Genomic DNA, 24,446 nt, shown 5'->3' with positions numbered 1-24,446 from the left:
GACCCTCCGCCCAGATTGGGACGGTGAGCTCAGGAATCTGTTTGTGTTTCACAGCAGAGAGCCTGGGAACCAGGCTTAGCAGACACTGCAATCTGGATAAGAAGATACGATAAGAGGAAATAAGGCCAAGCACTTGAGTGTTTAAGCTGCTCTTCAGAAGAACTAAAAGAAAAATAAACCCACAGTCCAGATGCAGAGTCCTCCCAACTCCAACTCCCGTGGGTGCCCAGTTCCTTGCAACCATCATTTGTTTCTGTCTTTGAACTTCTGGACCCCTCCTCAGGTCTCCCAGAGGGAGATGAAAGTAGAAGAGGAGGTGTGTCAGGGCAAAGTCGGGGGACCTCTGCGAGGGCCAGGGCAGATCGGGTGTGCTCTCTCCCAGCCACATTCCGGCTCTGCAGAAATAAACTCCAAGGGAAGCTGCAAAGGGAAAATGAGGTCACACAATACGCAGCTGGAAGGAAAAGTGTGGAAGGAGGCGAGGCAGCGCCCACACCCCTTGTCCTGGCAGACGCTAGGACAGAACGGGTCAGCCTGGGACCCTCGCTGAGACCTGGGCAGTCATGCGGCAGAGCTAGCCTGGGAGTCCAGGTTGCAGTTCTGCCATTTACAACCTAAGTGACCTTAGGGGCTCAGTCTGTTTTCTTACCCATAAACTGAATTATAAAATGCCCTCCCTGCCTCTTCACAGGTTACTGGGGAGATCTGCCAGGAATATTCATGTGACCCTTTCAGGGGTCTCTCTCCCATTAAACTGTTCAAGAGCTGTGTCTTATCCATGTATGTCTCCCCAGTGCTGAGAATACAACAGGTGCTCAATACCTGCATGTTGAACTCTACTCAACTAGAGAAGGTAGAAAGGCAAGCTTGTGTTCTATGTGCAAAGGTTCAACATCCTCTAGATTATAATCTCCTTTAAAAACAGATGTAGGCTGGGCGCAGTGGCTCACACCTGTAATCCTAGCACTTTGGGAGGCTGGGGCAGGAGGATCACTTGAGGCCAGGAATTCAAGACCAGCCTGGGTAACAGAGTGAGACCCTGTCTCTACAAAAACCAGAAAAGTTAGCTGAATGTCATGGTGTGTGCCTGCAGTCCCAGCTACTAGGGAGGCTGAGGCAGGAGGATCACTTGAGCCCAGCCCAGGAGTTTGAGGCTGCAGTGAGCTATGATGGTACTACTGCACTCTAGCCCAGGTAACAGACTGAGCTTCTGTCTCAAAAAATAAATAAATAAATAAATAAAATAAACAAAAATAAAAAACAAAAAACCCAAATGTGGATGGACAATAGGGAAGGAATAAGGGAAACAAAAAACTATTTGTTGTGCCAAGAGGTTGGGACTATGGGTAACTTTCTTTTATATTATTATAATGTTTCTAGAATAAATAAAACTGAAGGAGGGGAGACACAGGGGGGATCCTAAGATCTTCAAAGGAACCACATCTCACTGTATTTCCCATAGAACCCAACTCGGTGCTCAATAAATATTTGTTGAGTTTAAGTTGCTTTGCCCTAGACAGACACAAAGGGTCATATGCACAACACCCCCCCCTCCCCCCGCCACCACCACCACCATTTTGATGTCACCAGGGCCTACAATAACACACCAAAGGAGTGTCTGTGAGGGTCCCCCCAAATTACTTCCCTTTCCCCAGCCTTTCACTCCCTTTTCCTGATTTCTTCTGTGCATTTTGGGGACCATATAAGGGAAGTGCTGCTCTCACAGACATCACTGTTTCTCCCTCTCTAATATTAATTAAAAATCAGTGGAGTAGGTAAGAGAGTTCAGGCTTTGGATTCCAAGCTGGGTTTGAATTCCTGCCCTGGACCAAATCATTTGACCCCTCCATCCCTCAGTGTCCTCATCTGGTTGGTGGAGAAAACACTCCTCTTGTCCACCACACAGAATAACTACTGAGCACTTAGCAGGAGCCAGGAGCCATGCCTAGTGTGGCCCACTGGGTGGCTGGCAGGCCTGGCTCCCATCTGGGATGGACGGCTTCACCCCACTGCCCCCACCAAGGGAGCTCATGGGAGGAATAGTCCCACTGGAGCAAACTTTCTGCAGAAGAATTTGGCAGCTTTTATCAAAAGCCACCTAAATTCACATCTTAGGAATTTAACTTAAGGAACAAATTAAGAATTTATACAAAGATTTCATCACACAGCATTATTTATAATAGCAATCATGGGCGGGGGGGGGAGGGACTAATGTCCAACAATATGGTGTTGACTGAGTAACAGAAATACATTCACCATGGAATACCATGCAGACAACAGAAATTAGCTTACAAAGAGTATTTAGACACAGAAGTTCATATTCTATTGCCGATTTTTTTTTAAAGCCAAACTGAATATACAGTATGACCCATTTTTATTTTCTTTTAAATCAAGTAAGGTCTGGAAAGACACTTAGGCATTCTTGCTCTTAAACCTGGGTGTCCAAACCACCTGCCGAGCTTGTTTACAATGCAGGTGCCCAGGCCCCATAGCACACCTACTGCTATAGGCCATGGGGGGAGGGAATATCTGGATTGTAAACAAGAGTCCCAGGCAATTCAGAGGCACAACAGGGGTCCAGAATGACTGTACACACCTAAGTGTGAACAGTGGTTAGCTGTTGGTTTTTATTTTCCTCTCTTTGTATTTTCTACAATTAACATGCTTGGTAATTAAAAAGAGATATTAAATATATGTGTGTGTCTGTCCTTTGTTGCAAACTTAACCCTGCATGACCTCAACTCCTATGTGCAGAGTTCCACACTAAACCCAGCACATCAGGAAAAGAAGCGTGAAGGAGTAAACCAAAAGACACGCTCCGGAGAAAGCCTGCAGATGGGTCAGACCAAACACCCAATCCCGGTGCCAAGGAGCTGACAACAAGGAAGTGGGTGAGTTCAGAGGTGTTAAGGTGATGCGGGATAAGCCACCTTTCCACCCTGAGTTAGGATCCCCAGCAGTCCTCAGGTCTGAGCAAGGGGTCCAGTGTGCCAAGACACACACAGTGATGCTTGGAAGAGCGATAATGAAAAATGATTTAAATGTCCAACAGGGGATGAGTTATGGTACACCCATACCACGGAATCCTGGGCAACCAATAGAAGTGCTGGGTGGAAATATGTTGATGACACATTGTCAAATGGCAGAAGAACATTACAAAACAACATGAAAACATCTTTGTAAGTTTTATACAGGAAGAGAAAGAAGGAGGGGAGGGGAAGGAAGAGGAGGAAAAAGGTAATTTGAGAGAACATTCTCCAAAATGCTAACAGTGGTTGTTTCTTAGTGGTGAAATTTTGCGTAACTTTTTATATTATTTGAATTGTATACTATGAATAGGTATCATTTTTATAATCACAAAAATGAATTATTATCTTGAAAATATATATAAATATTTTGCAGGGTTTTTTTTTTTTTTTTGTCTTTTTGCAGCCTCATTCAAGTTGGCTAACTGCAGTTCCCCACACGTTAAGATGTGCTGCCAAAGGCCTAGAGAGGAAGGAGGATTAGTCAAACAGAAAACGTGGGGCTGGGGAAGGGGGTGAACATGAGTACTCCAGTGGAGGGGAGAACTCCGTCTGACCCAAAGCACTTTGTAAACCTTACCAAAAAGGCCAATGGGGGGCGGGGGGACAAAAAAGATACTTCCCAAATAAAATATTTAAATGAACAACAAACAGGGGAAGGATATTTGTAACAAACAGAACAAGCTCATATAAGCCAATGAGAGAAACAGGGATCTTGATACTTGTAAGACACTAAGATAAAGGATATGAACACAAAGAATACACTGATAGCTAATAAGCCTGTGGAAAATGTTTTACAAGCATTTGGAATACTGGTAATGTTCTTATTTTCTGGATCTGAGCGTTAGTTACCCAAGTGTACTCAGTTTGTGAAAATTCATAGAGCTGAACATTTATGGTTTGTTCATGTTTCTCTATTTGCATTATACTCCAAGAATTAAAATTTTAAAGGCAAGGAATGGATAAACACAAAATTCAGGATAGAGACTTGGTGGGAGGGAACAAGGAGGGAGACAAAGGAGAAGCGCATAGGTAGATATAAGTAGTGTAATGTTCTTTGTCTTGGATTAAGTGGTGGGTTCACAAACGTTCGTTCATTATATTGTAATTAATATTTACAGAGGACCATGCAGGGAATCACAGACCTGGATTGCAGTCCCTGCTCTACCACTCAACTGTGTGATCCTGGCTCTTAGCCTCTGTAGCTGAATTTCCTTACCTGTGAAATGGTGGAATGTGAAGATTTAAAATATGGGATACATGGAATTACCTAATACTGACATGGCAGATTTCATGTGCTCTGTGTTAGGTTTACTTACAGTGGGAACCCGAAAAATATCATAAAGGCTGTGAAACAAAAGCCGCAGGAGTCTGGAGAGTCCAAGGTTATAAATCTAACTTCGACCACAGACAGCTGCAGCGACCCTGGCATTCCTATCCCCCCTGATAAGGATGAAGCTACCCCCTCCCCTATCTCTGCAGGCAGGAAAACCCTCTATAAAAACCCAAGGCTTTCTCTCCCTGGAGATGGACGCTTTTTCGCCTCCACCGATCTGCACCCAGATGCTCAAAATAAACAGCATTTTGCTACACATGAGAAGCTTCCTATGTCTCTCTCTGGCTTGGGACCTAGCACTCTGTAATTGTTAATGTGGTCTCCATGTCTCATTCATTGCACAAACATTGTAGAGAAACATTATAAAGTTGTTAAAAGAAGGAAGACTTCCAAAAGTCAATCCCCTAACTTACTAGAGCCTTTCTGGTTTGCATTTGGGCCTGTCGGTTGTATTTATGGGATTTCGTGCTCTGCTGTTCCCAAAAGCAAGCGTGTGCTACAGCGTTTGAACGCTCCATCCTAGCCCTTCCCTAAACACAGCTCGCTTTTGGGGGCTGTTGATACAAAGTGCGGTGCGGTTCCCCACAGCCTCAGAACCAGCTCTCGCTGGTGTGCACCCCCCGGGCCTCTTCGCCAAAGCCTGAGGCTGACCCTCTGCCTGCAAGCGGGAGAAGCTCCACTCTGTCATCTAAGCCCTAAAAGGGGTATCTGTGCGCCACGTTTAACACAACCACTACAGGGGAGGCTCTGATTGGCTCCCTGGAGTCACGTGCTGCAACCTTGGACCAGTTACAAGGCAGTATTAGGGGTAGGACGGGAGTGCGGCTGGGATCACGTGACTGGACTGGGGAAGGAGGCCGGCTGCTACCGCATCCACCAAAATACAGACATGTTTAAAGAAAATAACTCATCTACAATCAACCTTGTTAAGCAATATATGATACAGTGTATAGTATCATATGGTATAGCACGTAAGATAACCTCTGTTAAATTTTGGTGTGGTTTTTTTTTTTTTTTTTTTTGTCCTTTTTTGTACATACAGGGTCCCGCCATTATGCCCAGGCTGGTCTCAAACTCTTGGCCTCAAGCGATTCTCTCGCCTCAGTCTCCGAAAGTGCTGGGATTAGAGGTGTGATCCACCCCACCGGGCCTTTGGTGTGATTTTTCTACAAATTTTGTCTTATCTATGCACCTATGATATAAAGTATGTATATGTGCATACATAAGCAGACACAGATGTTTTCAAATCTTGTTTCTGTAGATAATACTTCAGGAAAAAGATTTTTCTGTGTCCTTATATTTGTAAAAACCATTTTAATGGCTGTATACTATTCCCTGATATATCACATTTCATCATATTTCATTTATCATTCCATAGCTATTATTTTAACTTGTAAATAGAATTTCCTAATTATAATGTTATGTTTAACATATCATTACATCAATCTTTGTTGGCATTATTGTGATAGGTGAGATGGTATGGGGTATTTTTTTTATTGCTAGTAATTTTAAACATTTGCCATAGGTTTATTAGATGTTGGTTTCCCTCTTTGTGAACTCTATTCATATTTTTTATAGTTTTATCTATTTTGATCTTAGGTGCCTTAAAACTACTGGAGGTTAAAATACAGGAGTTTCCTGTGTTTTTCTCATTGTTTTATATGAGCTAGTTGCCATGTTCATTATAGATACCTCTTCTTTAAAATTGTATTTGGGGACCCTCTCTGGTCACTAAAGTTACCCTTCTCGTGGTTACCCTTAGTGGGGGTACTCCCCATTCCCCTGACTGAAAACAGCACAGATTAGTTTTGCCTATTTTTTGTATTTTATATAGATGGGGTCATATGGTTTGGACTGGCATCTGGCGAAATATATTCCATCTGGCTCAGTATATCTGTGAGCTTCATCATACTGTGGCATGTAGTTGGAGATTGTTCATTCTCATTGCTTTTTAACATTCAACTGTGTGAAGCTACCACAATTCATCCCTTCTATTGTTGATGGCCATTGGGTAGTTTTTAGTTTGGGGCTAGTTTGTAGTTTTTGGCTGTTATGAATAGTGCTGTTATGAACAACTTTGCTTTTTAAGAATATGGTTTAAATTCCTGAGATTATCTACTAAATGCAAAGGAGAAAAGGTATCTTTTTAGTGGAGATAACTGGTAGATATCATCGGAACCAAGTGATCAAAGTTAGCATCATGAATAAGGGAACAAACTGACATTAATGTGATACAATGGGAAGGACACAGCATCACCGTGTAGTTTCCTTTCCAAAAATGTTTAAACTGAATCCAGTAATAAGTAAACAATCAGACAAATTTAGATTGTGGGGCATTTTACAAAACAACTGGCCTGGAGCCCTCAAAGACGCAATGCCATGAAAGAGAAAAAGGCCAACCAACTATTCTAGATTAAAGGAGATTAAAGAGACTTGACACCTAATTGAATCCTGGATTTTAAAATAGCTATAGAGGACATTACTGGGACAACTGGAGAAATCCAAACACAGACAGCATATTAGAAAAAAATACTGTATCTGTTATATTTGGGGGTGTGATTATGGTATTATGGTTATGTGGGAAAATGTCTTTGTTTTTAGTCCATACATGTTGAAGTATTTAGGTGTGAAATGTCATGTCTACAACTAACATTCAAAGCTTCATCAAATACCATACACACACACACAGTGAGGTCAAGCAAATGTGGCAAGATGTTAACAGTTGATGCTTCTAAGTGAAGAGTATGTGGGTGCTCACTGTATTATTTTTTTTTTTTTCAACTTTTCCAGAGGTTTGGGAGAGAGTAACATACCATATGTGTCCTCAGAGATTTTTTTTTCCCCACTCAATATTATGTCTCTAATATTCATCCATATTGTTGCATATAGCTGAGGTTCATTCATTCACTATTGCATTGCATTTCATTGTGTGTTCTACTCTATTCATTTCTTTTGCCATGCATTTTTGTTTTTCTTTTTGCTATTATAAACAGCGCTTCCAACCTCTTTCCAAACTATCAATGCTCTTACATCCTTAAGTCCTTCAGAAATGAGGTTAAATATCTCTGGGGTTAATACCAGAAACTCCTCTCCTCAGGGACCAAACTGACTGCAAGGCTGTTTCCTGTTGAATCCTTCCTACTCGGCCCGGCTGGTCTGACTCAGAGCTGTCTCTTTACTGTCGGACAGGTTTCTGTTCCTAGGTCTGTATTTCAGCGCAGCCTATTGCTTCCATCTTACTTTAATGAACTTTAAAATTGCAGCTAAAAATGAAATGAGTGAACACTTGAGTCTACTTCGGTTGCTCCACATTCCGGGGGATTGCTTTTAAAATACAAGCCTCAGGAAGGCAGGAACCTCACCTAGCTTGCTCACCATGGTATCATCAGCACCAAACACCATGCCTGGCACATTTTCAGTGCTCAGAAAAGAAAATAAAAATTGAATGATTGAACAGATGTATGTCAGAGATCAGGCAGGCATCTTCACTTAAGTGTTACCAGTGTGTGCATATTATGTTGTAAGATTGCCTTGTGGTCATGAGAACGTTCCTTTTTAGAGACATTTGCCATATATTTGTCGCTTAAAGTTAGGTGAATTGTCCATCATGTGGTTTCCAATTTGTTTTGCTACTATAAATAGCACTTCTATGAACATTATTTTGTCTTTTAATGTCTTATAAATTCCCAAAAGTGGAATTATGAGGTCAAAAGATATGAAGTCCTACATATCCAGTTTCTTACATACTGTCTGAAAGACTGACTCCTGAGAAACTGAACAGTGCCCCAGTCAGATATATCGGCTTACTCACAGCTCTGCCAGAATTAAGTTTTCTGTTTTTAATAGTTTAATGAAGTATTTAAAGAAAGCTAACTTCTTTCATTTCTAGTGATCTTCGCACTTTCTGTGGGACAAAACTTTGTATCTGAATTTCCTCAAGTATGATCAGCTATAAATTGAAATCAAATTTTCTTTTGCTATAATAATTGTAATCCAGTTGGCCCCATAACATTTAAAAGTAAAGATTTCTTTTCCCATTAGTGTGTTGTTTCTGGTGTGTCTCAAATTAAGTTCTTATAACACTTTAAATCTACTTCTGGAATTTATTCTAGTCCATTTGACTTTTTTCTGTTTATTTTAATTCACTACCAAATGTTTTTCATGATTGTGACATAGCTAAAACTCTGGAAGGGTAGCTCTCCTCATTGCCTTTTTTTTTTTTAAGCACTTTGGAACACTTGTCTGCTTTTTTTCTGTTTTTTTCATTTCAGCAAATATTAACTGAAGAATACTTAATGCTACCATGTCCAAGGCACCGTGCTGGAACCTGTGCAAGGATAAGAAGACCCTGCCTCGGAAGTGCTTCTAGTCTAGGAAGGGTAGAAGTGGCCCTGCACAAGTGGCCGGAGAAAGTCTCTTTCCCGCTGAGGGCAACTGGAAGGCCTCAGGTGTGAGCAGGTAAGGCCTTGGGTGTGCTCTAGGATGAATGTCAGAGACCTGTGGGAAGCTGGCGCTCTTGGCCAGGAGAAAAGCCTGCAGAGAGCCTTTGCCAGGCTGGGCTTGGAGCATCTGTGGACAACGGCAAGTAGCTCAGTTTGATTTGCACAAGGGGTTAGAACCTGACCATGGAAGGCCTCAAATGCTAAATTCAGAAAGTTTATACTTATTAAAGCTGCCCTTTAGGATCACAAATCTGGCAGCAATGTCGGCTCTGGACTGAGGATGGAAGGAAAGATGGGAGTCGGGAGATCGTGAAGGCAAAGTGCATCACAAAGGCCTGGGGAAGAGTTTTCCAAAAGTGTCCATCATAGGGAAGCAGTTTTGTTTTGTTTTGTTTTGTTTTGTTTTGTTTTTAAAGCACAGTACATCCTAGCAATGGAATATTGAGCACTGTTAATTAAGAATGAGGCAGCCCTGGAGGTTGTTATGGAAAGATCTCTAAAAATATTATAAAATAAACATTATTTTGCAGAACAGTATAAAATGTGTTCCTACTTGGATAAAAGGAGTATTTATGTGTGTGCATATGCATAAAAATGGGAAATTGCCCACCTAACTACCAATCTTCCCTGAGGGTACCCAGTGAATCTACTGGCAGTAGACTCTCCTGCTAGCAGATTGTGGCTACTGCTAGGAGCGGGTTGGCGAGGGACTTCGCATTTTTTACGTTTTACTTTTGTATGGCTTGACTGTTTTCCACTGAGCGTTGCATTATCACAGTTGAGGCTATCGAGAGCATCCAAGCTGCAAGGTGAGGGCTGAGGAAGGCCGCTGAATTCAGCAATCAGGGAGCCCAATTGTTATGGCCTTTGGGCAGCAGGCTAAAGGCAGCTGGACACAAGCAGAGGAGGCAGGTAGTGTGCCCAACCACCCTGGTTTGCCTGGGACTGTCTTCCTTTTAGCGCTGTGAGTCCAGAGTCCCAGGAAGCTCCTCATCTACCCTATGTGAAGGTGAAATACAGAAGTTTAACGATGAAGAGGAAGGAAGATGGAGGGTGGTATATTGAGGGGTTAGGACAATTGAGGATGGATTTTTTTTCTTTACTTTCAGAAAAAGTATGATTACTTTTAGGCACTTACAGTAGTTAGCAAAGTGTCACCAAGAAGTAATGCGCTTAGACCGGCTTCGATAAAAAGAAAAAGCTGTTGTAGTTGGGACTTAGTACATTGAGGGCTGTGTTTCTCATATTCAGGTTCCTTGATATTCATGTTTTCTCTTCTTAATAACAATAAAAATAGCAATAATCTAGTATTTTTGCTAAGAAACGATTCTGTAGTGTACCAAGCGTGTATCTCAGACATTCATTATCTCATTTGCATGTGAACCTTACAATACCCCTACAAGGGAGGCTTGATTTTTCCATCTTACAAATGAAGACACTTGAGCCTCTGCCTGAGGTCATTTGGCTGGTGAGTGGCATTAATGCTGGTCCCACTGATGCCATCCGTCCCTATGCACATTTCCAGAGGACTGCGAGGAGGAGGAGGAAGTGCGCCTGCCTCGGCCCACAGAGAGGGGACCTGCTGACCACACACCAACCACCCTCCCAAACACCCTAAGGATGTCAGGGAGGGCTGGGGGACTCTGGCTATGGTTTTTCCCTATGTGTCCTCCTGGGGTGACCCCTGAGAAGGAGATAAAAAGAGGAGCCAGGCCAGTCCACCTTGTGGCCTAGTGGTTAAAAATTCTGTGCTTTCACCCCAGCAGCCTGGGTTCGATTCCTGGTCAGGGGAGGGGTCTGGGATTTATCACTGGGGGTGATGTCTATGGTTCAGACCCCTTCAGCCAAGGTGAGCCCAAGAGGCAGAGACCAGGCCCCCCTTGTGTCCTTCTCAGGATCCTTGAGCCTTGAAGGCAGGGTCACTGGTAGGCAGGATGGAGGGCAGGGGAGGACATGCCAGGCAGAGGGATGGGGATCCAGTGGGCAAAGGCTTGGAGGTGGGAGGGCCCAGGGAAGATGACAGAGTGACAGAGTGAAGGCACAGGGGCCAGGGACCTAGGAAGCAGCTGAGGTTTCAAAGCCTTATTCTAGCAACAAAGTCAGAGCTGTGGAGGGCAGAGGGCACAGGACAGTGAAATCAGGGGAGGGCAGGGTGAGGTGAGCCCAGAGCTGGGCCCAGCCAAGCGGGCTGGGAGGGGCACAGAGGGGTCCAGGAGTCCCAGGCAGGGCCACGGCATGCGGTCTGGGGGCCAACACAATCTGTTTCCCTAGGGGCTGGAGCTGGCTGTGGCAGTGCCCCGGGGCCACAGATGCCACTAGGCAGCAGGCTGCCCAGCCAGCCTTTTTACTGACACGAGCCCTAGCTGAGGAGTAACTAGGATGTTCAGTGCCCAGGGTGAGTTCCAAGAGCTGCGTCACCCCTCCAACGGCCCGCCCCACCCAGATTTATAGGACCAGTCATGGGAAAGCGGCCCCTCCCCATCTCACGAAGGACTAAACAGGAAGACACACTTCCTGTCAGCAGAGCCCAAGCCCTCCAAGTCCAGGGACCCCCTTTGGAGGCGCAGGGGAAGGTGGGCTCAGATAAAGAACAGGCCACCGGCCATTTCTGCTCTCAGCACTGCGGGGGCTCAGTGAACATCCACTGAGCGAGCGAGTGAATGAACAAATGACAAATGTGAATTCCTGACCTCAGGGAAGCTGAGGTGCAGGGCTAGGGCACCCTGAGTCATGCATCAATGCCTCCTTGGAGGGGGCACCTCAGACAGACAGGGTGGCTCAGCCCCTGCCTCCTGGGCCCACGGGGACATGGGAGTGCCAGGCACCCAGACCTCTGGATTGTGAGAGAGGGCGGCTCACGCCACCATCTTCCTCCGAATTCCTCTGAGGAGGACACACAGAGAGGGCATCCTAGAGGACTCAGAGCTATGGGGGAAAAACCATAAAGCAGAATTTCCCAGCCTTTCCTAACACCCCCCACAGTGCTTCATGTGGCAGAGATGCAGCACAGTCTGGTACTGGGGTGTTCAGGCTCCGCGTAGCCACAGCTGGGTTGGAATGTCACTTTCCCCACTTACCAGTGCTGTGGTGCTATGGTCCCGAGCAACTCCCTTAACATCTCTCATCTTTCCACTCCCGTGCAAGGGTGCTAACCTCTCAGAGAGCCAGGAGATGCGGAGAGCTGCTGCCTGCACGGCGCTTGGCACCGGCCCAGCACTCACGGCACAGGCTGCGACGAGATCCCTTTTTTATATTTTATTTTTTTTGAGACAGAGTCTCACACTGTCCCTCTGGCTAGAGTACAGTGACATCATCATAGCTCACAGCAACCTCAAACTCCTGGGCTCAAGCAATCCTCCTGCCTCAGCCTCCCGAGTAGCTGGGACTATAGGCGCACGACACCACATCCTGCTAATTTTTCTACTTTTTGTGGAGACGGAGTCTCACTCTTGCTCAGGCTGGTTTCAAACTCCTGAGCTCAAGCCATCCTCCCACCTCTGCCTCTCAGAATGCTAGGATTACAGGCATGAGCCACCGCACCCGGCTATGATCCCTTTTGAATGCTGAAATTAATGAACTCAAATGAATATTCTCCTGAGAACTGCATGGCACTTCTGAAATCATCTCATCTGGCCAAGTCACAGTGTCATGTGGGCACCAGAGGGCCAAGATTTCTCCGGTGTGAACAAATGGGGACCAAAACCCAGCCTCCCTCTTCTCCTACCTGCACCTCACCTCGCGCATGTGAACCCAGAGGAAAGGCAGGATCCCAGCACCAGCCGCAGCTCGGCTGGGCCAGCAGGTTGGAACAAGGAAGACTGAGTTTTGGGGGGACTGGGCGGGGAGTAAGAAGGCTCTGAATTCCATGACTCACCAGACGCTGGGCCGGAAGTGCGGGGAATGTAGCTGACTCTGGCAGCAGCAGCAAGTACCTGAAGCCTCCCTCCCTGTCCTTTAGATGGGACTGTCCTTCCCCACAGGAAGATTACCCGTCTCGTCACTCCACAGCTGGGAGGGAGACCTGATCCCTGGGCTCCCAGCAACCCTCTTCCAACCTGCACCTCATTCCTCTTCTTGGAAACCTCCAGGGTTCTCCAGGGTTCCCCACAGCCAGCCTGCAAGTCACTTTCCCATTTTGGCCTCCCAGGCACCTGGCCAGTTTCCTCTTGCACTCAAGCGTCTCCAAGCCCAGCCCAGCCAGCTTCTACATAATCCGCAGAAGAGCTGGGTCCCTGGCCCACAGCCCCCTCCCCGCCTCTCTGCAGAGCCTGGGCAGCCTCTGGCCCACGCGGTCTCTCCTGCCCCCAGACATGAAGCATCTGCTGCCCCAGCCTTTCACTTACCAGCTGTGTGACCTGAGGCAAATTATCAGACATCTCTTAGCCTCTATTTCCTCATCTGCAAAATGGGCCCAACAATACCTACCTCAGTGGGTTATCATGAGAACGAAGTGAGAAATTGCACAGGAAGTATTTAGCGTGGCTCTGGGCAAGCAGGTACCCACCTACGGAATTCTGCCTCCTGCCCTGTCAAATGTTCGGCACTTCATTCTGCCACAAGATTTTCTTTGCCCTGAGGATGCATCTTACACCCTCTTTCCCCCCCTGCTCCCCATATACTTGGCTCAAGGCTGGGCAAACAGGAACGTTTTAAAGTGCAGAAATACCGCAATTAACAAAGAGGACACCCGCCAGTGACAGGCTTTGTGGGCCACTCCGAGGGGGGTGGAGAAATGATGGACTCCGCCAGTGGACACTGAGAAGGCCCTGCCACCTCGCTGCCCCCAAGGGGCACTGCACTGCCCATCGGCTCAGCCCACCCGGCCCCTCCCGGTGGTCAGGAAGCCACCCACACACAGCCCGTGCCCAGCACAGCCTCACCCCCAACCAACCCCATGGCCCACATGCACTCCTGGGGCCATTTTGGTTCCTGGTGCTGGTGAATTTGTCCCAGTGACCACCTAATTCATCAGGTTCAAAGGGATGGGGACTCTTCAGGCAAGCAATTTGGCCCAGGGGCTCTGAACAGGCTTCACAGAGGGCCCAGTGGAAGCTGGCAGGGTGGGGGACTCAACAGAGGGGACAGTTCCGTGCAAGGAAGGTACCTGCAGCAAACTCGTCCTCCTCGACTGCTGCTGTAGAGACCCTCACCCCACCCCACCCCACCCCAGCTGCCTCCCACCCAGACCTTGGCTTCCTCCGGATGTGGTCAATGCAATGCCACTGCGGGAGGCACAGCCCCAGGGAGGGCAGGGCGCAGAGGCCAGTAGGCAGAGGGGACACTCCAGGCGTCCTCATCCTCCCTGGTAGGGCCTCTCACCAGGCACTTCCAGCTCCCTCTGTCAAAAGCTCCATGGGAGAAAAGGCCAAGTCAGCACTCTGGCCATGACTGTCCCCCAGGGCCTGGCTTTCAAATGTGCTCTGAGGCTCTTGGAATAGCCATGGTCCTCCACCCCTCCACCCTGCCTGCCTCCTGAGGTCCTTCACGGGGAGCCAGCCACGGGCAGGAGTGCACGGAAGCAGGGGGACAGCCTGGGACAGCTGGGTAGCTGCAGGGAGTCACCACTTGGTTGGTGTTTGTCCAACATTCAATTCCAGGTGGGTCACAAATTCTTCTGGGAGCTCTACTTGGTGTGAATGTGGGTCACCCTGGCCCCACCTTTCCCATCTGGCAGATGCCTGTCCTGTACCTACGTCACACCAGGCCAGCCCAGCAAGCAAGCACTGGCCAGGCTGGAGGCCCCAGACTCTCCAGGGGGCTGTCTGGTCCTTGCACAAAACTGCAAACACTGCTCTGACTGTCCCCTTTCACTCACCCCCAACCCCAAATTAAACATAAAGCAAGCCCCAGCAGGGCCCAGCGCTGGAGCCGCAGTCACCACCCTCCTTGGTGACCCCAGCTTTTACTGACAGCTTCCCAAGAAGAGGATCTTTCCCTTTGATTCTCACAGTCTTGGCGAGGGATTTGTCTGCCCCCACACTTCACTGTCACCCCCTGAATAAGCAGCAGGAAGGGAAGGGCACAGTTTTGGAGGTTTTTGTTTTTATTGTTTTTTGTTGGTTGGGTTTTTGCATCTTTAGCAGCTCTTTGGCCGCTCCAGACCTGTCCACTGTGGAGGGCCGCCAGTCTGGCCAGAGCTGCCCACGCTACACATCTCACGCACACGCACACGCACGCACACGCACAGACACACACGCACGCGGCGCCCAGCCAGTCGCTGTGTCCTGGTGGCACGAAACTGCCTCACAGAGCTCCGTTCAGGCGGTGCGGATGCCGCGCGCCACAAGCCGTCCTTGAAGACTTAGTGTGGAAAAGAAAACACAAACACCCCCGAGATGCCAGGGAGGGCAAGCGAACCCTCACGCACAGTTCGAAAACAATAATACCGCGTCGGTCCCGGGCCAAGCCAGGAGACCGGTCGAGACCCCCGGCTGGAGCCTTCGGCTTCCCGGACGCGCCCTGCAGGTCCCCGGCCGAGGGCAGGCCGCCGCGGGGTGGTCCGGGGCCGGCTCGGGGTCCTCCCGAGCCCACCCGCTTCCTCCGAGGCGGCTCGAGCCCCCGCTCCCCTCCCCCGCCGCCTGCCACATCTGGTTCCACTCAGGTCCTCCCCCACCTCCAGGCGCGCTCCTCCCCCCTTCTCCTCCCCCGCTTCCAGAAAAGCGGAGACGATTTTTAAAAACCCAGTCACACACAAGCACACGCACACACGCCTCTGGAGGAGAGGGGAGGGGAAGGAGAGAAAAGTCGGGAGAGGCCCGCCACCGGCGCTCCCCCCGCCCGGCCCCCGAAGTTGGCCAAGTTGGCAGCGCCTTACCCTGGAGGGCGGCGGCGTCCCCGGGGGCGCCGGGGCGGCCGAGGTGCAGGCTCCCGAGGAGCAGGGCGCAGCGCAGCAGGTGACGAGGCCAGGGTGCTGCGGCCGGCCGGCTGGGCCCCATCCCCGCGGCACGGCGCTCTGCGGACGCGGGGACCGAGGGCGCACGGGGGCGGTGCGCGGTGGCAGCCCCGGCGCTGGGCTGTGATGACCGCCCGCGAGGGGCTCGCGTCCTGCTCTGGATCGGGACGAAGTGATGCCTCCAGGAGAGGAGGAGGGAGGAGGCAGGCCGGGCGGAGGGAGGGTAGAGGGAGGAGCGCAGAACCCGGGAGGAGGGTTTGAGGGGCAGAGGGGAAGGGAAGCGGGCAGCGTGGGAGGGGAAGGGGCGGAGGCGGCCAGCGCTGGGCTGGGGACGGGGCCGAAGAGACAGCGTCGGGAGGGAGAGAAAGGGGTGGCGGGAAAGGAGGATCTGCGAGGTCAAGGAGGACCGCAGAGTGCGCGCTTTCTCTCGCTGCTGTTTCCCAATCTCTCCCCACCTCGCCTTGCCTCTCTTCTCCGTCCGGGCCAAGAGCCCCAGACGCTGCGTCACAGCTCCCCGGCTGGCGCGGGCGGGGAAGCAACTGCAAAACTTTCCGCAAACTTCACGGCGTGGTGGGACCTGGGCTGCGAGGCTGGGTCGGCCGGGGGCGAGGGCGCTTGGCCAGACCCGGGCCACCATCACCCCTACACCATCCCACCTCTTTCTGCCGAGGTCTCCTGCCACAGAGCATCTGCTACCTCCATGCCTAGGGGTACTCGCGGTCTTGTGGGGAAGGGGCGGAACCCAGTGCTTGGCCACCACGGCAAAGATTGGGGGAGGGGAAGGCAGGGCCCCTGTTCCGTGTGCGGAGCGCAAACAATTCTTGCACGTCTTATTTTAGCATTTGCATGACCTCCGTGTCAGTGTCCCTGGCGCAAAAGGAGTGTAACACTTTTGCTAGCTGGAGCTGCATCCGGAAACCTGGGGCAAATCTGTCCACTGGACGCCCCCAGAAGACCGACATCATCACTTCCACAACTGGACTGCTGGCCGGTAGCAAAGGACCAAATGGAAATTTCATAAAAGAGAAGACAATCCACTGTTATTCAGTATTATGCAACAGGTCACTGCAGCGCAGAGCACTGGGTCGGGAGTCAGGATGCTGGAGTCCAGCCCCACCTCTATCGCTGATTCCCTGAGCGACCTTGGAAAAGCCGTTTCTCTGGGCTTAGAGCAGGACTGAGGCATTTAGAGACACTAAGTTCAAAGAAAGACTCAGGCTCTCCTACTAAGAGTAATCAAATAAAAACACTATGAATGTAATATAAATTTTATTGTCTCCTGTGCTGTCCACCTTGGTACTTTTTTTGGAAATAACAAATTCAATTTTTTTTCTTTTTTATTACTCCTGCCCGGGGAAATACTTCCCTATCTCTGCAATGAGGGTATTGGGCCAGAGATGCTCACTTATCTCTTCTCATCTTTGCCAGGCTGGGATTCTTGCTAAATAGTCCCATGGTTGCAGGGCTGCAAAGCAAGCACCCTCTGAAATCCCCTACAGTCCCTGGGAAAGGGTCCCACTAGTCACACTTTGGTCTTGGAACATGATTGACAGCCAGGATGGAAAAGCCCCTGGCACTCCATAGCTACTAGCTTGGGCAGGTCTGACATGGCCAGGTCTCTTTTGGTGACTGCTGCTTCACTGCCCCTTGGGACATGTCTTCTTGGTGTGGCATGTCCTGGGATCCCAGTGCTTTGCATGCGTCTGGCCGTGCTGGGGCTGCCTGGAAGATCCTCCTCCTGGCCTCCCCTTTCTCACAGTCCTGTTATCTCCAAGGGACGTGAGGATTTGCCAGCTTCAGCCAAGCTGCTCTCTCTCCCTGTCCGAACAGCCAAAACACAGGATACTTCTTCCTCTGGAAAAGGGCTGGAGCCCGGCTTCCCTACCAGCCTGAGTAGGTTTTGGCGTCCCCCCCCCCCCCCCACTGGCAGGGCAGAAGCCAACTCCCTGACATCACTAGAGCATGACCCGGTGCGGAGCCCACCATTTGCCAGCATCCGGTCCGCTGCGAGCCGGCAGGCAGGAGGTGCGCACTTCTCTCCTCACTCGCCCATTCCATAAGCAGCAGCTGCAGCCCTCCCTGTGCTCGCTGCTGGCGGGGCAAAGATGAGCAAACACAGTTGTAGCCCTAGAAGACTTCCGTTGAGTGGCAAAAATAAACACAATTTTTGCCGTATTCCAGGCAGAGAAGACCCCATAAAAGGGTGAAGAGCACAAAAGTGCATTGCGCTAGCTGGGACAGACATTTGTTCAAGCCTCAATGCCCTGTTCTAGTCTCTGTTGAGGTGAGACTTCTGATCCACCATGACGTGGTCGCACACTGCATTCTGCTGATAGTCTGAGCCCACATCCGACGCCACCATCTGTCTTAGATCTTGAGCTCCGGGCGGAGAGCAGGGCCACATCTGGGCAATTCTCCCTATGGAGAATCCCGCCCAGTCCCCCACTGCTTAAAGATCCTGTGCAGGCTCAGGATGGACGGGACGTGGTTACAGTCTGCAGCAGCGCTGGGTGTTGTGAGAGGGCTGGGGCCTTCTGGGAACCCCTCACCAGCACCCAGACCCCCATCTGCTTCCAAAGGGCCAGCGTCCTGTGCCTGTAGCGTCCTCACTGTCCCCGAGGAAGCTCAGCTGAACAGCTAATTCCTGAGGGCCTACTACGTGCCAGGCATCAGCCTAGGTGTTGGAGACTCAGCAAGGTCTCCAACTCGGTCCAGGGGTCAGATGCCAAGATGGTGTCTGCTGTAGTGAATCCACACTGAGAAATGGCTCTCCTTCTGACACTGACCGACAGTCAGCCAGCAACAGGCACTGGGGGACTGCTGATTTCATCAGAACCAGTTTAACAGAAGGAGCGCAGACTTTGGAGCCAGAGACCTGAGTTAGAATCCTGGCTTCCCCATTTCCTGGCTTTGAGAGCTGCAGCAAGTTAGTTACCTCAGCTCTCCCTGAGCTCACGATTCTTGTAAAGTGGGACGATTCCTACCTTGTCTTGAGATTTAAATGTTAGGTGTGAAGGGATGGCACAGGCCCTGGATCAACACAGATGTTCAGGGAATGTGGTCCCTCCCTGCTATCTTCCTTTGCCATTTGGACACCAGGCTGTCTCCCTTATTCCCTGCCCTTCGCCCTGTCTGCCTCCCCTCACCCCTGCACTGTCCATGAGATCTTTCTTCACGGGTCAGTTTGTTTGTTTTTTAGAGACAGGGTCTCACTCTGTTGTCCAGACTGGAGTGCAGCGGCGCGATCATAGCTTACTGTAATCTCCAATTCCTGGGCTCAAGTGATCCTCCCAGCCCAGCCTCCCAAGTAGCTGGGACTACAGGTGCACGCCACCACAGCCAACTAACTTTTAAATTTGTTGTAGAGATGGAGTTTCACTACGTTGCTCAGGCTGGTCTCAAACTCCTGGCTTCAAGCAATCCTCCTACTCTGGCCTCCCAAAGTGCTGGGATTACAGGTGTGAGCCACTGTGCCTGGCCTTCCCAGGTCAGTTTTGTCAGGATTGCACCACTGGTTGTTTTACTTTGCCTGAGAAGACAATATAACATCCCCTCATTGTCTGAACATCTCTTTAACAGTGTACACAAACGGCAGCCTGAAGTGTAAACTAATCCAATTAGAAGTGACTTGATGTTCGCTTCAGCTGGCTAATAAATGCATGTCCATAAACAGCCCAGCAGGGGCAGTGGGATGAGTCCAGGCCTAGGGAATGGAGGTTGGTGGGAGTTCTGGCTTTCCCATTCACTAGCTACCTGTCCTCAAGCAAGTCACTTCCCTTCTTTGAGTCTCAGGTGCCCTTTGCAGTCCAGGTTTTGGTGTCATTACTCACTGTACTTAGGGTTCCTCTCACATTCGTCTCCTCTTCCCTGGTTCTGTCCCTGAGCAGCCTCTCCAGACAGAGGGCGCCCAGCGCAGCAGAGCATCCCTAGCAGGCCAGGCCTACAACAGAAGCTGAAGGAAAGAGACTGCAACCTGGTGGCCAGGTAGAGTAGGAGGCTAAAAAAGGGAAAGACTTGGCCGGGCGTGGTGGCTCACGCCTGTAATCCTAGCACTCTGGGAGGCCGAGGCGGGTGGATCGCTCAAGGTCAGGAGTTCGAGACCAGCCTGAGCAAGAGTGAGACCCCGTCTCTACTGAAAATAGAAAGAAATTATATGGACAACTAAAATATATATATACAAAAAATTAGCCGGGCATGGTGGTGCATGCCTGTAGTCCCAGCTACTCGGGAGGCTGAGGCAGTAGGATCGCTTAAGCCCAGGAGTTTGAGGTTGCTGTGAGCTAGACTGACGCCACGGCACTCACTCTAGCCTGGGCAACAGAGTGAGACTCTGTCTCAAAAAAAAAAAAAAAAAAAAGGGAAAGACTTGGCCAGCCATTACCTGAGGCAACTAAGGAAGGGGGTGTGACCCCAAAGAGGCATGTAGGGCTTGTCCCACCCTGTGCCCTTTCCAAGCCAGGAGGGAGGTCTGGCCAAGCACGGGGCTGGTCTCCTCCCTGGCTCCACTCAGGCATCTACCCGCAAGTCCCCGTGGCTGCACCCTCATCTGCGCGGCACTAAGGACCACAGAAGGGACTGGGATAAAGAGGGAAGGAAGAAGGCAGGTTTACGATTCAGACAAACCCAAATTTCAAGGCTTGCCATCCAGGTTACATAACCTTGAGAAAGTTAAACTTAAAGGAACTATTTCTCCCGCACCCACATCACTGGGGAATTTTATGGTGGATCCGTTCTCTTGACTGGTGCAGCCCATCATGCCACAAATACAACCTGAGGAAAGTCCTGCCCACTTTCCCTAGGTTCTTTCGCTTTTCCCTTCTGTAGAGAACATCTAGAAGGGCTCTCCCGTCCTAGGAAAGCCTCTGAGTTTGTATCCACTCACTTTCAGCCCGAGGCCTGTATCAGAACACTGTTCCTCCTCTCAAGAGACTACAAACTCCAAGCCTTTTCTCTCTGCAAGGCTGAGATAATTACCTCCCCCTCCAAGATGCAGGAAGCATAGGCTTCCTCTCCGAGTCTAGAGTCTGGACACCAAGTCCCACTTGGAGGAGCCCCCACAGCAACGCGGGCCATCAGCGGGCCCTGTGGGCTGTAGGGGGCCACAGCACTACTGCCTCTCAGATACCCACCGGCTCCTGTCTCCCCCTGGGAGGCTCAATCGGGTCAGGAGCAAGCTGGCAAATGGGCGTTCAGAGAGGGACAGAGGTTGGCCTGAGGCACCACAGTAAGGAAAAGAGGGAACCGCAGCGCTGAGCTGAAGAACCAGCTGTGGCTGAGTGGGATGTAGTCCCTAGAACTTTCAACTGCCCTACCCAGCCAGTGCATGGGAGCGGGGAGTGAGGAAAGGAATGTCACATCACCCTGTCTGCTGTACAAGGGCCTTCCCGCGACCGAGAGCTGCAGTGCCTCTGAGCCTGTCCCTGCACTGAGGATGGGGCTGACCCAGGAGTCCAGGCCTTCTCTGGGACATGGCTCTGGCTGGGCTGGCAGCTTCTGCATCTCCCTCCCTCTTCACGATGTCACCTGGGCTGTTCCCAATCCCTGCCTACATCTCTGCAGCTCAGGCAGGACAGGCAGGGGTTCCTCTAGTCTCAGTACTTAAACCTCCAAAGCAAGGCTGGGCCCAGTCCCTGCCAACAGCCTTCTGTGGCTCTCACTGATCCTGGCCCAGAGGAAGGCCAGGCTTTGCAGACACAGAACCTCCCCTGATCCATCCTTCCCTAGGCCTCTGGTGGAACAGAGCCTGGATGAAAACAGGAGCCGGGTGGCTGGGTCTAGCTGGCCCACCACCCCCACCCTCAGCCCCAAGACACTAGCCCGACCTTCCACAGCCCCCAGTGGCACAGCCAAGTAGTAGACTGGGACACCTGGGAGGCCCTGCAGTGTTCTCCAGCATTTAAAAAATGAAATAAAGTGGTAAATATCATAATGCATTGCACATGAGTTAAGTCCTATGCTGTGGAATATGTATGGGGTGGAGATGTTAAGTGTATCAAACAAATCTGAAAAATATCGCTGTTGAGCACCTGGCATGAGCCACCCAGGCTCCCCGGCCATCCCTGCCCAGCTCTGGTCTGCTCACCCCGACTGAGGCACCGCACCTGATACGCTGCCCCTGTGCTCCTCCTCCGCCTCACTTCCAAGGTCCCTCGCCTTGGAAGGTGTCTGCCTGAACCTACTTCCCCTTCACAGACACCACTCTAGCAGGCCAGACTACTTGTCATTCCTTCCACCAGGCCCTGGGCTGCCTGGGGCCAGCTCACACTGCAACAACACGGTAAGGCGGGTAAAATAAGGGAGAGACGTACAAGGTGCTCTGAGAACCCAAAGGAAGACAGGATGGAGGTGACTCTTGAGCTGAGTTTTCCAAGATGGTCAGATGGCCAAGGCAATTGAACAGCATTTGCAGAGGACTGGACGTGTGAGAGCATGGCGGGGGCCTGGAGTGACAAACACTGTTTTTCTGTGAGGGTATGAAGGACTTTTAGCTGCAAGCACTCTTTCCTTATCATCCTAATTAATCCTGCCCATCCTTCAAAGCCCAATGCAATGCCATCTCTCAATCCCCAGGGACTCATCTTGCTCTTACAGAACTGACCACCTCCCAGCTGACATTTAGCTTCTCAACTAAAAGCTTCCTCAAAGCAGGAGCCAAGTCAATGTGCCTTTTTATCTCCCACAGAGCCCACCAGCATGTTAACAGAAGGCTCTCAATGTGTTCAGAGTGAACGCATGAAGCTTCCAGATGCAGCAGCTGTAGCTCAGAGTGTGAGCGCTGGCCCGAGGTCACACAGCAAGTAGGAGAGTCGTGACCTGAACAGAGACCCCACTCAGGGCTCCACTGTTACCTTGTTCCACGAAGCCATACCTGGGCAAGTTTTGTCTAGTTGACTCGGCCAGGGGGACGCCCAAGGAGCAGTGCTGGTGTTGAGGCTGTGGGGAGGGTTCCAAAAGTCTGTAGCTGGGGAGGAGCAATGGCACCTGAAATCAATTTAAGGGAAAGACCTGTCTTGTCACACTTCCCAGTGGCATGCCCTTCTCTGAAGGCATGGGGGTCTTGACTCTGTGATGCGCCAAGGCCCACCCTAGGGAGGCCTTCTGTGTCCTATGGACATCTCTACAGGGGTCACTGTGACACGAGCCTCACCGTTTTATCCCCCAACCCCGCAAGCCTTACAGCAACCTCCAGGAAGTCAAGGCCACGGGTCCGATTCTCCCTTATCCATTGGGACACTTGGGAGCAGGAACATAGTTTCTATGTGGCAGGGCAGAATTATGGCTTCCTAATCTGTACATGTGACAGGCTGGATGGCTTAAGGGACCTGCAGCACTGATGCTGTGAAACCACGCCCCCATTTGCCCACCCAAGTTCACTTCCTGGGGAGGCAGGGCTGCTGCCCAGACCAGCTGGATGTCCAAGTAGATTTCAAAAGGCCACAGGGGAGGCCACAGGGAAGGGAGGCTAGGGAGTGGGGGCCATGTGCCACCTTCACCTACAGCAGCCTCTGCCCAAAGATGGCACTCAGAAAACCCACCTCACAAAATTTTCAAGCCTGTAGTCAGTCCCCTCCCCAGTCACTCTTACTCCACCCACTGCTAGTCACCAAACCTCTCTGGGCCTGTCTCCTCAAGTGAAATCAGCGAGCTGCCCCTACCTTGCACATGCCTGGGCTGTGAAGCAATCTAGCTGAGAAACTCCTTTGCCAAGCACAAGCGCTGGAGCTCCTCCCTTTGCTGACGGTGCCCTCTGCTCCCTCTCCAAGTGGCCTCCAGGGTGAGAAGGCTTAGACAGCACAGGAGGCCACTGCAGTTGCAGGCTGTTCCCAAGGCTAACGACAGCACAGCCCTCTCGCCTGGCACTTCCCTCCACACTCAGGAGTCAGTCAGGGCTGCTCTCTGACCCCTCTCACCACAGGGTCTCTTGCCCAGGGACGGACACACACACACACACACACACACACACACACACCCTTCATCTCGGCCCCTGCTGAGCTCCCCAGCACAATAGCACTCTTGTGTGCCCTGCCCCCACCAGGTCCCAGACCTGCTCCCAGGCCGGCCTGTTTTCCCAGCCTCTGGCAGGTTCCCCCAACCCACCCGCAGAGCTCACAGCAGCCACAGAGTCCCTAACCACTCCCTCTTTAACCCTTCCCTGCCCTCCCCAACCCCTTCCAAAGGGCTGCAGTCCAGCCTCCGGCTCTCCTCCTCATCCTAAGGGAAGCAGACCCAGGTCTCAGAATAGCGCTCTCCTACAGCCCGGGGGCCCCTCAGATAAAAGGAAAATGTGATAAATAGTTGTTATACATTTTAAGAGAAGGCCAAAGGGGAGAAGCTTTGCCCCAGAGAGTGACTGTTTCCTGAGTGTACTGTTAGGGACTTATGGAAGGGATGCCTCGTAGGGGCCTTCCTGGTGCTCCCCATAAAGGCAGCATATATATGACATCAGTCCTAGGAGAGCCCAGAGCTTAAGAGGGATTTTTATTTCCAGCATAGAAAATAAGAGTCCTCTCTGTCTTCCAGCTGACAGCCACCCTCTCCGATGACCCCACCCTTATCACGTGGCTGGCTGGCAGGAAGGTGGACCGGTAACCTTCAGTGCTCATCCCACCTGGGAGTCAGATAGGCTACAGCTGTGTTCTCAAACGTGAGCCTGCACCAGCATCACCTGGAGGGCAAAAACAGATCGTTAGGCCCCACCCCTCAGCTCTGGCTCAGTGGGTACAGGGAGGGGTATGTGTGCATTTCTAAGC

At 50.7% G+C, this 24,446-nt stretch overlaps 1 protein-coding gene across 2 annotated transcripts in view; it reads right to left on the bottom strand.

Moving 5' to 3' along the window:
- MRC2 (mannose receptor C-type 2) overlaps positions 1 to 15,805 on the bottom strand; it is a 51,527-nt gene extending 35,722 nt beyond the window's left edge. For both annotated transcript variants that reach the window (XM_069482750.1, XM_069482751.1), the window contains exon 1: positions 15,619 to 15,805. In XM_069482750.1, coding sequence (XP_069338851.1) covers positions 15,619 to 15,739 — 121 coding nt within the window. In that variant the 5' untranslated portion in view covers positions 15,740 to 15,805. The remainder of the gene's footprint in view (positions 1 to 15,618) is intronic.
- Between the last annotated feature and the right edge of the window lie 8,641 nt (positions 15,806 to 24,446).

The sequence above is a fragment of the Eulemur rufifrons genome, chromosome 9 (assembly GCF_041146395.1).
Source record: "Eulemur rufifrons isolate Redbay chromosome 9, OSU_ERuf_1, whole genome shotgun sequence".
NCBI lineage: Eukaryota > Metazoa > Chordata > Mammalia > Primates > Lemuridae > Eulemur > Eulemur rufifrons.
This window is presented reverse-complemented; position numbering and strand designations above follow the sequence as displayed.